Source organism: Montipora capricornis, chromosome 14, assembly GCF_036669925.1.
Source record: "Montipora capricornis isolate CH-2021 chromosome 14, ASM3666992v2, whole genome shotgun sequence".
NCBI lineage: Eukaryota > Metazoa > Cnidaria > Anthozoa > Scleractinia > Acroporidae > Montipora > Montipora capricornis.
In genome coordinates, this window is record NC_090896.1 from 31039714 (window position 1) to 31057213 (window position 17500).

The window sequence follows — 17500 nt, forward strand, 5'->3', positions numbered from 1 at the left end:
TTGGCCACATGACTCCCAGAAAGGATATTCTTGTATCTTAAGGTTGCAATCCTTTTGCTCAACAATCATACTAGAGTAATAATCTCTGGTTGGTTAAATGCAGTTTGCACTTTCGTAAAGAATTGGGGGTGGGATTGCGGGCATTTTTGTAAGTGTTGGCAATCATTGTGGTTTTGATTTCTGAGGCTGTTCAAATGTACTGACTGATTCGCAGACTTAACTGTGTTGGAACCAGCCTCAGGTCATTATCATATGTTGTTGCTGTCTGTTGAAAAAGATCTCTGCTTCTGGTGATGAGAGTTGCACCATCTCAACCCTTGGTATCTTGTGCTAATAGTGATAGTGGTCTTAAGCAGTCCATAATATTCCCATAAAATGCATGAGGTTTAACTTTTTGACTCCCAGAATTGATTGGTACGTAAATTCTCCTAACAATCAGTCCTACATGTGTTGAGAATGAAGATAATTTATATCAGTTTAAGAGGTGTAATTTTGATATAACTCCAAATTGTCATGACTACCCACCAAAGAAATTCATGGTACTTGTACTACTAGTTTATAGGAGAATGAACATTTCGATCGTGGGAATGAGAGGGTTGAATCATTTCATAGAAATACAATAATAATTATTTGTTATTCCATAAAGTGAAGAGTGAAACAATATGGAAAACAATCGCCTAGTCGTCAATTTAGAGTTTAGAAAGTTACCGGGTAAGATTTAATAATTATTTCTTTTAATTTGAACCTTTATTTCCTTGTTTTCGTTTGATTTGAATATTTTTTAGCTCCAATCTCTGATGAAACGGCTTTGAATGGTAGCAACCTCAACCAAAGTTCTATTTATGCCTTCGTTAAGTTTTACTCGGCAAAAGCAGCAAAAAGGGCAAAAGAAAGTTTAAGTGGAAAACGTCTCCTAGATGGACAATTTTTAAAGGTCAGTTTTTTCCTGTAAGCTTAGGTGTATTAAGTTAACAGACTCGTAACTAAATTACTTTGAAAAAAATTGCTAACCCATTGACTCCAGAACAGCCTCCCCCCTCCCTCCCCCCCCCCCCCCCCACAATTGTCTGCCGTTAAAGTACAGAGTAAAATCTGTCAAGTCTAACTCCCAGGAGTCAATTGGTTGAATAATATCCAAGCCAGTTCATCTCCCACATGCATATCGAAAAAAGATTAATTAAAAGTTACAAAATGTTTATAAATTTAAGCAAAGAGTACATTTGCATAGCAAAATAAGGAAGGATGTTTTGAGGGTATTCCTGAGTTGCCATTTTATCAGTACATGTAACATACATGTAATGTCACAATGATTAAACACCATCAATAAAACACCTAACTTTGCAATTATTACTGATCTTCTCACAGGTTCAATTTGCTCATCGCAAGAAAATTCCTGAAGCAGTGCGACACCCTTTGTATATGGCAAAATGCACTGAACTGGCAAATTACTATTTTGGATTTAATGGCTGGATGACAAAGATTGTTCAGGTACAATACAAAAGAAGGAACTAGCAAATTTATCACTATTTATCAAGGTTCCCCACTGACATTGATTCGATTTTATAATTTGAAGGATTTCTGCTCCCTTGTGAATTCTTAATTATGCATAAAATTTATTTATATTCAGCTAAATTACAGCATCAGCATCAAATGCCACTCTTTCTTAAGGATTCTGCCAACTTAAGTGCATTGTATACCACAGTACCTGTAATCTGTCACAAAACTTTTTTTTCACATGTACCATTTATTGGAGAGGGTTTTACATTAGTTTTGCCATTTTGCCAGACTTTGAAATGAATATTTAATCAACTGAAAGATCTGGTTATTCAGATGAATATGAGCTTAAAGGGGCAGTGTCACGCTATTTTAGTCAAACTTCAGAACAGTTAAAAAATAACATCCTTGCATCAGTGAAACCAAAACATAATGCTGTAGTTGTGTTGCCAATGACCATTGAAGTGCACTGAAGCTGTTCTTTGTTGGTTGCAGCCAAGGATGGAGAGGATGGAAATGGATTGAAACTTGAAAAAACTGGCCAGTTTTTTCAAGTTTGGAGACAGTGTCAATCAGAAAGACACCAAAAATTAAAGACGAACAGCGCGTTGTGTCATAAATATATTTCATATCTTGTTAGTGGGTTGTCAGAAATGTTGTAAGAGTGAGTTAAAGTGCTGCTTTAGATTTTCACCCATTTTAACCTAAAAACAATATTAAGCATGACAGTGCCCCTTTAAGTGACATGATATGATGTGTTTTTGCAAACAATTAACTCCTATGATAGTACCCTTTTAATAACACCCTCTCCCTCCCTCCCTTCCCCCCCCCCCACCCCCCAAATTGACCTCTTTCTATCCCCAGGGGAGACCTGATGAAGGTTACGGAGCAACTAACCAGAAATATATTTTTACTCGGGTTTTCCAGAGGCGCAGGGGCCGCATGGTTAGTGCGCTCGACTCTGGATTGAGTGGTCCGGGTTCGAGTCCTGGCCGATGACATTGTGTTGTGTTCTTGGGCAAGACACTTACTCTCACGGTGCCTCTCTTCACCCAGGTGTATAAATGGATACCGGCGAATCTAATAATGGGGGTAACCCTGCGATGGACTGGCATCCCATCCAGGGGGGAGTAGAAATACTCCTAGTCACTTCATGCTACAGAAACCGGAGATAAGCGCCGGTCCGGATGGGCCTTCTTGGCTCGTAGCAGACTTTACCTACTTTACCTTTGCTTACGTTTCCAGAGGAAATGGCTGCGGTTAAATTTCGGGTTCATTTTTTGTGTTCAGTCACAAATGGCACTCAAGCTTGTAAAGCGCATGCGCGAAGTTAACCAAAGTGCATACGCGGCATGGTTGTGCAATGGCTGATTCATCTCTTATAGCGCATACACGACGTTTTAGCAAACGTGCATACGCGGCATTGAACGAAAATGGCATCGTTGAAATTAACCACGAGCATGGTGTTTAATATACTCAAACCACATAGTTATACAAATGCACACATCGTTCGCAGTTGACCCACGTTACTAGATGTCGAGTGTTTTCGGAATGGGTTGGTCCGCGAACTTTACGAGAGATCAGTGAGTGAACATAATGGCACTTAAACCTAAATAATAACTGATAATCTAGCAGACGGACATCTCTACTGTATTTCCCTTTTTTTTGGCTTTTCATTGACGATCCAGGACAAGAGAAAAGCCCGAGTTGACGCAGATATGCGTCTAGTTTCCTCATAAATATTCACCTACAGTCTATAGCAAGCATTTTAGCTGATTTCTTATAGATTTTGAAGTTACATTTGGTCAACAAAATTGACAGGTACAGGTGTATTTGTTCCTTGGCTGAGTTAGTAAGAGGCATGGGTTTGTAACTAGGAAATCACAAACTGCTCTAAGGTTATGTTTTATTGAAATTCTGCATTGCAAAACAATACCTGTCATTTAATAGGCCATTTCTGAGTTCATGTCTGCCTCCTCTTCAAAGCGAGTCTAAGTGCGAAGTTTTTGTGATGATGATTAGTTCTACTTTACATATGAATGAACACAAAAATTTCGCACTTAGACTCGCTTTGAAGAGGAGGCAGACATGAACTCAGAAATGGCCTAATAAGGAATAGAACCCTTCTTTCGAATTCTTTTTTGCTCAATCGTAGGACAAATGCTTGCTAGTTTTCTAAGATTGCATAAAAAGCAGCAAATTCATGGATATAGCCAAGAAAAGGCTTTCTAATTTTAAAATCTTAAATCTTTATTGCCACTTCCTATAAGTACAAGAAAAAACAAAACAATAATGTTTTGGAACATTGTTTTACTTTTAAGAGCGATTTTTCGTGTAAAGTTTCGTCGTGCTGTGAAATACCTCTCCCGAATTAAGGTATCAGTATACCCCAAAATTGATAATTTTGCCAAATTTTAGTTTTTTATATTTCTGGGTACATCTCATTGAGTTCTTTTAGTTGCAAAAAGTTCCGCGAAAAAAGGTTTCTTCTAGACGAAGATATAAAGGAAAAACTATTCTATGAATAATTTATCTCTAACGAGAAGCTGTCAACAATTTGTCATTATCAATTAAACTGCCATTAAAAGTCACGTGATAGAAGCGCGGCATGTTTGCTTTGCATCGCGCGGTTAATAGTCTGTCACGCGTAATCGATTTGTTTGTTGTGGAAAATGTTTTCAAAAATGAAACGCAAAAGATCGTGTCCTTTTTCAAGTGCGAAGAAGGCACCGAAAAGGAAAATCTCAAAGGTAGTTAATAAAGAATGGGCGCTCGCCGCTAGTGATAAAGGCTCATACTTTGAGCAAGAGAAATTGCTATTGTCTATGTAAGAAGAGCCTTCACTTCATCGATCAACAAGTAATTACTTTTCAAACGTTTTGAGATCTAATCTTCCTATACCGGAAAAGCGCCCTAAAGCCTATTTTGCTTTATTTCTCAAAACTAAAATTTCATCGAATGAGGCACGTTTCCAGTTCGTTTACAGCAAGTTTTAAGACTTTTTCGCTGAAATTTGGCAAGAATGTTGCCAGATAATGTGGCAAAAAAACCCTTGTCGGGAAATTTTTATTTTTTGCCTCCTTCGAAAGTAATGAGTATTTAAGCAACGCTAATCCGTGTTTTATAAAAATCTTAAAGTTTAACAGCGTATAAAAAACAAACCAGGCAATTAATCAAAATTCTCCGACATATAATACTTTAGTGGGGTTTTTATGAAACTTGTGACCGTGAGGCAGCGACAACACGAGGTTGTGATTTGGAGTATACTGATACCTTAAGGTTCGTTATTCTTGGCGAGATTTCGCGCGCCCTTGCGAAGAACAGCGCGAATTTTCCTTTTGATTAACCCTTTCACTCCTGTGGGGTTCCCCATTGACGAGTAAAATCGTCTGGCGTTAGACAGAGTAAAATCTATAAGTGTCACTCTTGGGAGTGAAAGGGTTAATTAATGGGGACATAGTTTTTGAGTGAATCTAGCTGTTGTTAACCCTTTCACTCCTGTGGGGTTCCCCATTGACGAGTAAAATCATCTGGCGTTAGACTGAGTAAAATCTATAAGTGTCACTCTTGGGAGTGGAAGGGTTAAGCGAATTTAATAATAAACATAAATAAATTTTCGAGCTCGGATATTGCGTTTCTAGCTTTCTGATTGGTTGACACTCACTCACATAATTATAGGCTTAGCTACATAATTCCCGAAAAATTGTCTAAAATTCTTTCCGGAATTTCCCGAACAAAAGCTCTAAAATTCTTTTAGAAATGTCTAAAATTCTCCAAAAACTCTCTAAAATTCCCGAAAATTCTTATAAATTTAGTTTCTTATAGTGCAAAGTCTGCCATTATGCATACTAGCTATCAAGCAAAGAGCCGGATTCCCAAACTGCGGTGAGAAACCGCTGCTTAGATGCACTGTAGGACACCTTTTGGTGAATAACCGCTTATAAGGAATGGATATGAACGGACAGACCCCTCTCCTGGTAGGTTGGAATACAAAAAAAAAAACCACGTTTTGTCAACGTTAGCCTATGAAAAGTTTCCAACATGTCAGGTGAAAGTTCAAATTGCTCTAAAATTCTCGAAATTGTCAATTTTTTTTCTAAAATTCCCGAGAGTTTCTAAAATTCTTTTTGATGTCAAAAATTCCCAAAGAAATTCCGGAATTATGTAGCTAAGCCTACTCACATACCATATGACTTAATATGGAAACTAATTGCGTCAAGTGTTGCGAAAACTGAAAAATTTAAACGAGAAGCAAAATTTTCCAGGCCAACACATGTCACAGGTTCAGAGTTTGTTTATGAAAATTCAATAAAACTATTCGCAATTTTTTTTTTTTTTGTTTTTTTTTTTCAATAAAACTATTCGCAGTTGTTGGGTACGAGACTGGTTATAGCCAACTTGGCACTACACGCATCATTGGCTTATTTAACATCTCATATCCAACGCGCGTTCATGGAATAATTGTTAAATATTCTTTCTCTCTGGTGTCCTAGTTAGTTATTTTGAATGTCTTTGCAGGTAGAAAAACTCGAAAAAGTAGAGTGTACAGATAGTAAAGACGACCATATAAATTCATCTATCTTCAAATGCGTAATTAGGCTTGAAATCAAAGGCTGTGATTTCTTCTGCTTTGGTACTGGCTATGGTGGAGACTATCGTGTCCTACAGAAAGGTTAGTAAATATAATTACCTGGATGCAATATTAATAATATTAGAGCAGTTTTCAAATGACTGTCGAAAATAATTCGCCGTTGTCACACGGCGGCCATATTGTCCCGGGAGACCAAAAAAAGCTTTGTTTTACCACGCCAAGCCTCACCCCCATGGTTTCCACTGCGAGGCTAGGCGTGTGGTAAAACAAAGCTTTTTTGGTCTCCCGGGACAATATGGCCGCCGTGTGACAAGGGCGAATTACGCGATTCCATTTGCTACGCTTGGTGATTGGTTTAAAACTACCGCGCCAGTTTTTTTTCAACCAATGAGAAGGAAAACCAAGACCAATCGCGACTTGCGCGGGCGATTTTTACCGCGCTTTTCGAGCAAGTCAAGTGGAATTGCTACGAATTTGGATTGGTTCATTGCGCTGTTTGCACCTGTCATTTTTCCTTTGGGGGGGTACCTGGGGATTTGCATTGTCGTGTTTAGGAGTGTTTATGTGTTCTAAATCTTATCAACCCTTTTAGATACCCCTATAGATTTTACTCTGTCAATTGTCAGGCGATTTTAATCGTCGGTTGCGCAGGTTTAGTAGTTGTGAATGGGTTAACGACATCTACCCATCCCCGTTTCTCCCCTCCCCCAATGTTGATTTTCACAACTACTTGCAGGCACCCAGAAAATTCTCACACAACATTGAATTGGGAGATGGGGATGTGGTAAACAAAAATTTGGTTTTATCAACGGAGTTGATAATGTAAATTGGCCAACGTACAGAGATTCTAAAAGCTGACGTTTCGAGCGTTAGCCCTTCGTCAGAGCGATGTGGTATAAGCTGCGATCTTGTAACACGATGATTCTGGACCATTCGCTAAGTGATCCAACTAAATGTGTTCGATATTGTATGTTCACTCGATGTTCGTATGTGAGCCGAGGGGAAAACTGGAGTAGATTGTGAAAATAAACTGTTGGAGCATAGAGGAGAACCAGTAAACCAATTTCGGCAACCGAACCTGTGTCGCAATGTTGGGAGGCAATTTGAGAGGAAGAGTAGATTAGAATGATTGGAGGATTTAGGAGAGGTGCGAGCTGATAAGCTATTTGCACATTTTTCTCAGTAACTAGTAGAGGAGGTACGTTCATCATGTTAAGGTTGGCTTCATACTTGGGAAGGGTAAAATAGGGTTTTGATTGTAGACTCTTCAAGAGGACCCACAGGGACTTGATTGGTAACCAAGAGCCACTGACATTATCTTGAACCTAGTTCAATTGCATGACTCCCATGGGTCCCTTTCAGCTCAGTGTTGTAGGCGTATCCAAACTAGCAATGCTAAAGGTTCCACTCCTGCTTGGGAAGTTGTCAAAATTTTTCCTGAGTAAATCGAGAAATTGCATTTAACAAACATTATTATAAATCCTGGCAAGCAATTCTCAGGCTAAATGGAGCGATCTGATTGACTGGTTTTCGGTTGGGATTTTACAGTACGGTCCGTTTCTGTATTTTTTCTCTCTACCAAGAATTTCAAGTCGAGGGAAACTCTGAAAGTTTTTAAAAAGGGGAATTTAATGTTTTCATCACAACAGTACCATTATAGCAAGCGGAATTTAGTTTTACACGTAAAAGGATACCGGTCAAAGTTCGCCGATGAAAGACGAAGATTACGAACATTCACCAAGCGGAGAAGTGTCCGATCCCTCAAAGAAACGACGCCATATAATAAGCGACTTACTAACCTCACTTGCCACGATCTTGGGCCAATATTCCCCAGTACGGCCCTCCCGCTCGGTTAGTAAGAGGTAATTATATTTAAAATGTTCTTACATTATGTTGTTTACAGAGACAAACCCTTCAAGAAAGCTTGAACTACTTGGATTTGGCAAGAAACTTTCTCACAGGCATGCCTATGAAAACGCATTCAAGAGAGTTATTATTGTATCTTTGGACAATGGTAAAGTTGGAGTAGAGATAAACCAGGAGGACACTTCTGAATGCGATCTCGATGAACTGAGAGAGGATGGTATTGTTAATGTAAATTACGTCGAGGAAATGCTGGACAGTGAAAGCGACGAGGATGGCGAGGGGCAATATAAACTTCAGAACAAAAGCTTGTCAGACTCTGTTAGTGTGAGAAACGTATAAAAGAGGATAAATGCAGATGACAAGGTGATTAATTTATGATGTGAATGAAATGACATGAAAGTTAAACATGAAGGCTCGCCTCACGGAAAAATCAGCCTTTAAAGATATCAATGCATTTCATTTTTAGCGGAAATTTGGAGATGTTGGTCCTTTAGAAGGTGGGGAAACTGGACTAATATGTCTGAGGAAGGAGACAGGTAAAGGTAAAGTCTTCTACGAGCCTAGAAGGACCATCAGGCAGGCGCTTATCTCCGGTTACTATAGCATGAAGCGACTAGGAGTATTTCTACTCCCCCCTTGGATGGAAAGGAAAGGATCTTTATTTAAGTGTCTAGTCGATTTAGCGCTGGAGCGCCAATTGGGGACGCTGTAACGTGAAATTAACAATCAACGCAAACAGGAGCCCATGAGTAGGAGCTTGCCTCTCTCATACACGCCCTTATGAGTCAACCTTTGCGCGTATCTTTCTATTTTTAGAACGCCACGAGTTCCTCGGCTCTGCACGCACTGTTTTGAAAGGCCAATCAGAGTAAAGTCATTGTCTAACGAAGACAAATAAAGCAGTAAAACTGTATTTAAATCGTGCACATTGATGTAAATTGATGTAAATGCGAGTCTCCTGCTCAAGGGTTCGTTCTAAAAATAGAACGATACGCGTAAAGGTTAACTCAAAGATCTACTGCATATGGAGCCTCCTAGTAATGGGCTCCTGACGCAAATCAAGTCCAATGTTTATTTTTGAGGAGAGAGGAAAACCGAAGTACCTCTCGGTGCAGAGTAGAGAACCAACAAACTCAACCCACACATGACGCCGAGTCGAGGAATCGAACCCGGGCCACATTGGTGGGAGGCGAGTGCTCTCATCACTGCGCCATCCCTACACCCCAAAGTCTAGTCCATCGGAGGGTTACCCCCAGCATTAAATTCGCCGGTACCCATTTATACACCTGGGCCCGGTTGTTCAAAAGCCGATTAACTCTAATCCCAGATTAAAAATTAACCAAGGAGTTTATTTCTCAACTCTAAAATGCTGTTCAACGCTGATATTCGGCAAAACTTTACATTAGAAGAAGTCACTCTTAAAAAACAAAAATAAGCAAAATAAACTTTCACCAAAAAGTTGAAAACATAAAAGAAACGTTCACGCTAATCCTGGATTAAGTTAATCGGCTTTCGAACAACTGGGCCCTGGGTGGAGAGAGGCACCGTGAGAGTAAAGTGTCTTGCCCAAGAACACAACACAATGTCCCTGGCCAGGACCCGAACCCGGAGTCGAGCGCACTAACCATGAGGCCACCGCGCCACTGCGCAAGGAAGGAGAAATCCAGCTGTAAAATCAACACGGAAGTCAGAAAAATCCGTCTTTTCGAAAACGCGTTAATTTTTGAAATGTGCACAGTCTTTGCCTTCTTTGCACGGACTAGGACAGATGTAATCATTTCACGAAATAAGGAATTATCTTTATTTGGGTCTAACTTTTAAATACCAATGAATCCTTTATAATTTAACGGTGCGATTCACATTGACATTTACAACCACGTTTTAGGCTGGTTCACACGAGCGACGCAAACGCAAACACAACCAAGGCGCAAGCGCAATCAAGTACATGGGTGAACTACAATGTGTCATAGCCCAAACGCAAGCACCGATGCAACAAATTTAAAAAAATCCATTTGCTTGCGTGTGCGTTTGCATTTCTTACGCGTGAACCTGTGTAACGCAAACGCAAGGTGAAAAATACTCGTTCCATGCCAGGGTTGACGTCGTCTGTCATCTTGGGATACTCAATTGCGCGTTCATATTTCAATGTGCTTGCGTTTGCGTCGCTCGTGTGAACCAGCCTTTAAAAGGAGAGCGCAGAAAACAGTTAATGAACCTTGTCTGGTTTCAGCTCATTTCTTGTCTACTGGGAAGAGGTATCCATTAAGTTTTCAAAAATAGAAAAAAAGAAGTTAGAATTTTCATGATTTCGCGGTACGGAAAAACCGACCGGAAATCTGAATCTCAGGTTCCACTGACTTTTTGCGAGGGAGTTAAACAAACTTTGGCAATGGCAACGGCAACGCTATCTTATTGCTTAAATAAAGGAAAGAAATCGTACAGCACACACGACGCACATTTCTTTGCCATACTCTGCAAAACAACAACGAACCGAGTTACAACGGTATAGTGTTTATTCTCAACACTCTAAAACTGTTTAAATAATACTTCGTCTATATAGCCCGTAGAACGAACAAATTGCGAAAAGTGACATGGTCGTTTCCTCAACTCCTTATGACTGACCATAGGATCTTTTTTTGGAGTCTTTATTTATTACAGATAAATACATATCTATTTTACCACAATAGCCAATTTCCGAGTTGCGGCATGCCTCAGTTTCAAAGCGAGTCCTGGTGCACGACCATTCAAATGGAAATGAGTTGCGTATTCTTATGCAAATCAAACTCATTTCCCTTACAATAGTTCAGCACCAACACTCACTTCGAAACCGAGACAAACAGCAACTCGGAAATGGCCCATTGCTTGTATTCTCGCAATCTGACTGGCTAATTTGCCGTTGTCGATAAGAGTCTCGCCAACGCTGCTCGCGTCATTTTTGGAAAGTAAAACAATCAGATTGCGAGAACGTTATAGACAACGCTTGCTATTTCTTCGTGTCACGATCTTGGTCACGCTCTGAAATAAACATTTTCTTTGACATTGAATATTGTGGTAAAAAACAAATCGAATGTGGTTCAGCGTTAATTGTCCTTACTCTTATCGACAACGATATTCGTCACCACAGTGGTCAAAATGTCACTGTGGACGCCGCCAAGGCGAAGGGGAAAAGAGAGGCACCATTTTGCGACAATTAGCCGTCGCTATTGTCTCAGAGTGAAATGTTTTGGGATTGATTCGCCAAAGGGTCTTTATTACAGAGGCCTCTGGGGAGACAAAGAAATCCGAATCAAATCGGCGCATGACAAAGTGGGCAGTGATTGAGTGCGCTGATCTCTTGTTCGTAAGCGCGGTGTTTGCACGTTCCACACATCCAGAACTGATATTCCATCAGTGGACGGCCGCTCACAATGCAAGTCGGGAACTTTATATCGCAGTTTGGACAAACTTGACTCCTGTATAGGCATAGAGAATATTCCAAGGGAAAGCTTAAAGACCGTTACACAAGATTAACGAGATCTTGTCCCAGTAAACAGCGCTGTGTCAAGGCAGTTTAGCGCGATGACCTTCCCAAGTTATTTTTTTGGTTTCTCAAATCCCATAATGCACCTCTTTAACCCCCCTCCCCCTTCCTCCAACAAAAAAAAATGTATAGACATTGTCTTCGATTCCTCTTGGGACATTTCATGTCCCAGCAGAAATTGAAAACATTGATTATGGGGGTTGACTAGGTGGAGTGCGTATTCAACCTGCAACATACATGTCTTCGTCCCTGCTAGAAGAGCCCTCTTTCCCTTGAATTTGCTGAACGGGCAGAAGGAAAAGAGATATCTGTTGTCAGCCAAATCCGTTTTTACCGAGGTTAAATTGGTGATTCTCATTTTACCTAGGTTGAATATGCACCCTAAATAGTTTAAAGCAGCTATCACGCGCATTCCCTTTAACGTAATTCCGCAGTCTTTCAGTAAAGAACGCACAGGTCGCTCTCTAAATTACCCCGGTGCATGCTTAACAGAGCCAAATTCAGAGGCAAAGGTCTTAGGTTCAGGTGCTGTAACTTAGCAAATACAAAACAAACTAGTCTTCTGCTAGCATAGAATATGTCCACGTTCGAAGCGATAACTTATATAAAGCTTACCAATCAGGAATCATGGTCTCGCAGTTTGTGCATTCAGCTTTGTTTCCTCTTGAGTCTTTAGGAGAATGTCTACAGAGAAATCAAGACATTCACAATTCAGCATAAATTATCAAAATCATTATAAAAATTATAAAAATCATTAATAATTCATGATGGGAAACGTGAATCATTATCTGTATACGTTCTGATACAGATTTCTCTTCATTTTCCCTCTTAAAATGTCTTGTATCACCAAAAATACCAAGTGTATATTAACACTTAAATTCTGACGTTTAATAAGCCATATACAATATTCGCGTCAGATCTGTATCACATTTACAAACTCTCGGCACTCGAGGCGAAGATATGCCGCTCATATTGTAGATATTACATTATTAAAAACTGGATCATTGGATAATGCAAGTCGAGAGTTTTGATTGGCTAAGCCATCATGGGTTATGAGCCATTATACCATGATCTACAAACACGGCAAGCATATGCATGATTTTTTGGGCCTTTTTATTTTTATTGTAGTCTAGTTTTCTATATTTTGGGGAGTTTTTAATAAAACAATTATTCCACTCGCGCTTGTTGGATATGAGATGATAATAGCCAACTCGGCGCTACGCGCCTAGTTGGCTATCTATCATCTCATATCCAACGCGCGCTCATGGAATAATTGTTAAATAAACTCGGGGACGAGTTCGAGCCTGTCTTGTGAAGTCGCGTATTTCCGCTGACAATTGAGTTCCAACGACTCATCTCTTCCGCTATGTTTCTGCTCATGTCTGTCGGTTCACAGGTGTAGCACATGACCAAAGAACAAAGCTACCCATAAGAGAAAGGAGAGACAAGCGTTTCCTTACCTTTTGCTTTGTGTCGTGCCTTTAATGTATTTAACCTAAGAGAACTTTTGTTTTACCATATTATCGTCGAAACTTCTCTTTCACTTCGTCGTAAAAGTTAGCCAAATTGGCAGGTTTCTTGACCTACGACTGAGCTTGACAGAGACACTGGTTGATCTGTTCCTCATTTGACATCAGAAACCTGCCATCTTGCGGCTGCAAGGCGCATGAAACTATGGTCGCTAAATTCACTTGATGGGTCCAAAGTTTGGTAGAGAACATTTCCCTTCAAAGAAGTAATTGCAATATTTTTGGGCTTACAGACACTGTGGCCTTATTCGCAAAAGAAGCCGGATTTTTTCAGATGTAAGGTGTTCTTCCCAGCAAGTTCTCTCCAAAACGAAGTCGGTGACCCCCATTTTTTTTACATTTCTGACATCTCCTTTCAATGTTAGAAAATTTTCGCGCGAACGTCCTTAACACATTACGAGGATGATATACTCCTCTAGAAGAATGCGAGGGATTATCACGTAAGTGTTTCTTCAAATGGTTGCATTTTCTTTGCAAACCGACGAGTCTGGGCGGTCAGTTCTGACAAAAGGAAAGGGCCTTAAAAAAAGTCGTACAAGCGCGGAAAAAGACCGATTTCTCCGGGTCTGAAAGTTTCCGAACGTCAATTAGAGTTTACGATACATCTGACAGCTAGGTCTCATGAGTGGCAAATCAGAATGATAAGTAAAATATTGACGAAAAAACTGCAAAAATATGGTTGCTAGAGGTTTATGCGTAGGCTTTAGCAATAAAAAAAAATATTAGCACTTAGTCGGACACCCACTTTGTAAAAATTTCAAGGGCCAGCTCTTCGTAAGCATCTTTCTGTTCCTGTGTAAGACTTTCAATGGACTCGAGCTTGATAAAGGCCTGGCAACAGAGAGAAAGATGCTGAAGTGTTTGAAATGGAAGTACGTATACGCATGTAATTCAGTAACTGCAGTATTTTAAAGGGCTCAGATGGTAAGAAATAAACAAACAAACAAACAAGAAAACAGGAAGAACGATTAAAAAATTCGTATTTTTACCGATTTACTAGGCAAAAGGACATTAATTAAACCAAAGGATACGCAACAAATAATTGAAGCTCTATTTTGTGACTCGGTACTATATGTGCGTGAAATTTCTTTGTTTTGTATTCTGCATAGAGATTATCTTACTATCCCTTAAAAAAAGCAACATAAATGAAGACGAGTAGCACTGGGAATGAGTGCATGCGCAATTGGGAGCTTGTATTCCATGTGCTCTTCGTTTTCCTAATTGGTGCTCAAGAGTCGAACGCACTCACCTAATGCATGACTACTTCTCGTATATTAGTTTGTTTTAAATTCAAATCCCAATCGAGGGTTTCGTTCTTCACTGGCGTCAATCACTGTAGCGGAACATGATAAAGAATCGCATTCAGCGTTGTGATTGACCGATTTCAATCCGCTTAATCGGAAGCTACTTGTCCATACCGCGCCCTTATTAGTTTTTGCCATCAACAAAAGAGTGTCATCCTGTAACACGTTCCGAATATTCTTGATTCACACTTTGGCGCTTTATACATTATCCTTGAATAAATGTCTCTGATTGCAAAAAATAATTTCTTTTATCGATCATATCTTCAAAAGCTTTTTTTTTTTTTGATAAATAGAGTGTTACCTTAGAACATGTCCCAAATGCTCTGTTAGCACAACTGACAAGTGCCAGCAGAGAATTAATACACACTGGATCAAGAACGTCTTCATAATCACTCAAACGAAGAGCCTAGAACGAGAATCGACGCATCCAAGTTTAAATGAAGAACAAGCATGTCTGTTCACTCGCTCTTACATTTAACGGAGAGGGATCAGATTAGAACGTACACCATACATAAGCTAGTATAAACAGTACAAGGCATAACAGTTTTACTCAATCGTTTATTATGGGGTCTGGATCTTGCACCTTACCCATTGAGTGTACCCTTGTTCTACTACTATTCCGTTACTTCAACAAGAGGAATGTCTTCCCCAACCTTTCGAAGAAACTCATCGAATACAAAATCTCTACGGTCGGAGAAACCTCGGAGGTTGGTCCAAAAGACTTTCACGACGACGTAAACGAAAACACAACCTTTAATACCCGATAGTGTCTGAACCCTTTGAATTCCAGGATTGATCAAATATGCAATTCACCTCTAAATTTCAATACGCTGTCAGGTAGGCAAGTATTGAGAATGAAGAACATTATCAGCTTAAGGGTATGATCTTGATCATTCTCGTCCCCAGAGCCCACTTTTCTTTTGGTCAGCACCAAAAACACGGACTCTGGCCACAGCCAAGGCAGGAAGTCAGCGAATCCCGCACTTCCGTTTCTTCTGCACATTCTCAGAAATTTGAAACAATAACGGTTGTCAGCGGTTACAACATTATAGCATTCCCGCGACTGCGAGCATTTTCGGCTGTGGCCAGAGTCCGTGCTCTTGGCGCTGATCATAGTTAATAGAAGGGAATGGTTTGGAAGCTCGGCAAACATCAAAGGATCAAACAAAGATGCCAAGATTTAGGTTGGAAAGTCCACGACCGTGCACAATCTTTTGTTTTGCGCTCATACACTATGCATGAATTACGTAATCAACACGTTCCTATTGGTTAGTTCCTCAGTACGGAGTAAACAACTATTGTGTTTTGTGCACGGTCAAGGCCAAAAAAGAGAACAAAAACCTACAACGAAATTTGTCGGGTTTCATAACCATTCCCCTCTATTAGCTATGCGCTGATCAAAAGAAAATCGGACTCTAGGAACGACCATGAATCCTGATATTTAACGCCAAATTCTCCTGACCAGCCAACGAAGAAATTGTTAATTACATCTGATAAGTGCACTTAGGTTCCACTTTCCTCAAGACGACCAATAGCGTATAATCGTTTACTTAGCCCTTAGCTCTATTTTGTTTTTACAACAATGGCAATTTTATGAAAGAGCAGAATTACGGCAGAATCAACTTTGGCTGGCGAATCTCACCGTTTTCATGGCAGCGTCAATAGCTCCTTCGTACATTTGTCTTTGAGCCAAGAGAAAAAAATGATAAGCCTGAAATAAAACGATGAAACAATCCATCACCTTTCAGCTTGCTAAATGTGATTTGATTTGACTTGATTTGATTTACGGCCTCCCCAATTGGAAAAGCACTTGTGCTCAAATAAATGAGCTTGAGACTTCAATAAAGTTGTCATTATCACTATCCCTATCACTATCGTTATTGTTATAGTGATCGTTATCATTATCGTTATCGTTATCACTATCATTATCGTTGTTATCACTATCGTTATCATCGTTATCACTATCATCGTTATCGTGATTATGATTATCACTATCGTTATCATTATCGTTATCACCATCGTCGTTATCGTCATGATTATGATTATCACTATCGTTATCATTATCGTTATTGTTATCACTATCATAGTTATCGTCATGATTATGATTATCACTATCGTTATCATCGTTATCACTATCATCGTTATCGTCATGATTATGATTATCACTATCGTTGTCATTATCGTTATCACTATCATCGTTATCGTCATGATCGTTATTGTTATCACTATCATCGTTATCGTCATGATTATGATTATCACTATCGTTATCATTATCGTTATCACTATCATCGTTATGGTCATAATTATGATTATCACTATCGTTATCACTATCATTATCGTTATGATTATGATTATCATTATCGTTATTGTTATCACTATCATCGTTATCGTCATGATTATAATTATCACTATCGTTATCGTCGTTATCACTATCATCGTTATCGTCATGATTATGATTATCACTATCGTTATCACTATCATCGTTATCGTCATGATTATAATTATCACTATTGTTATTGTTATCACTATCATAGTTATCGTCATGATTATGATTATCACTATCGTTATCATCGTTATCACTATCATCGTTATCGTCATGATTATGATTATCACTATCGTTATCATTATCGTTATCACGATCATCGTTATCGTCATGATCGTTATTGTTATCACTATCATCGTTATCGTCATGATTATGATTATCACTATCGTTATCATTATCGTTATCACTATCATCGTTATGGTCATAATTATGATTATCACTATCGTTATCGTCATGATTATGATTATCACTATCGTTATTGTTATCACTATCATCGTTATCGTCATGATTATAATTATCACTATCGTCATCATTATCGTTATTGTTATCACTATCATCGTTATCGTCATGATTATGATTATCACTATCGTTATCACTATCATCGTTATCGTCATGATTATAATTATCACTATCGTTATTGTTATCACTATCATCGTTATCGTCATGATTATGATTATCACGATCGTTATCATTATCGTTATCACTATCATCGTTATGGTCATAATTATGGTTATCACTATCGTTATCACTATCATTATCGTCATCGTCATGATTATGATTATCACTATCGTTATCATTATCGTTATTGTTATCACCATCATCGTTATCGTCATGATTATGATTATCACTATCGTTATCATTATCGTTATCACT

The 17500-nt window shown here is 39.1% G+C and overlaps 2 protein-coding genes across 4 annotated transcripts in view; one reads left to right on the plus strand and one right to left on the minus strand.

Moving 5' to 3' along the window:
- The window catches only part of LOC138031242 (RAD52 motif-containing protein 1-like), a 15475-nt gene extending 5080 nt beyond the window's left edge, over positions 1-10395 (plus strand). The window contains exons 3-7 of one of the 2 annotated variants that reach the window (XM_068878934.1): positions 786-934; positions 1366-1488; positions 6013-6166; positions 7989-8314; positions 8418-10395. In XM_068878934.1, the coding sequence (XP_068735035.1) occupies positions 786-934; positions 1366-1488; positions 6013-6166; positions 7989-8290 (728 nt within the window). In that variant the 3' untranslated portion in view covers positions 8291-8314; positions 8418-10395. Of the gene's footprint in view, positions 1-785; positions 935-1365; positions 1489-6012; positions 6167-7988 lie in introns of both variants that reach the window. The other variant, XM_068878932.1, reaches the window with a different exon arrangement.
- Positions 10396-10581: 186 nt separating this feature from the next.
- Positions 10582-17500, minus strand: part of LOC138031236 (WD repeat-containing protein 35-like) — a 55206-nt gene continuing 48287 nt past the window's right edge. For both annotated transcript variants that reach the window (XM_068878916.1, XM_068878915.1), the window contains 5 exons: positions 15947-16015; positions 14606-14710; positions 13746-13831; positions 12087-12155; positions 10582-11403 (listed from right to left, as the gene is read on the minus strand). In XM_068878916.1, the coding sequence (XP_068735017.1) occupies positions 11238-11403; positions 12087-12155; positions 13746-13831; positions 14606-14710; positions 15947-16015 (495 nt within the window). In that variant the 3' untranslated portion in view covers positions 10582-11237. The remainder of the gene's footprint in view (positions 11404-12086; positions 12156-13745; positions 13832-14605; positions 14711-15946; positions 16016-17500) is intronic.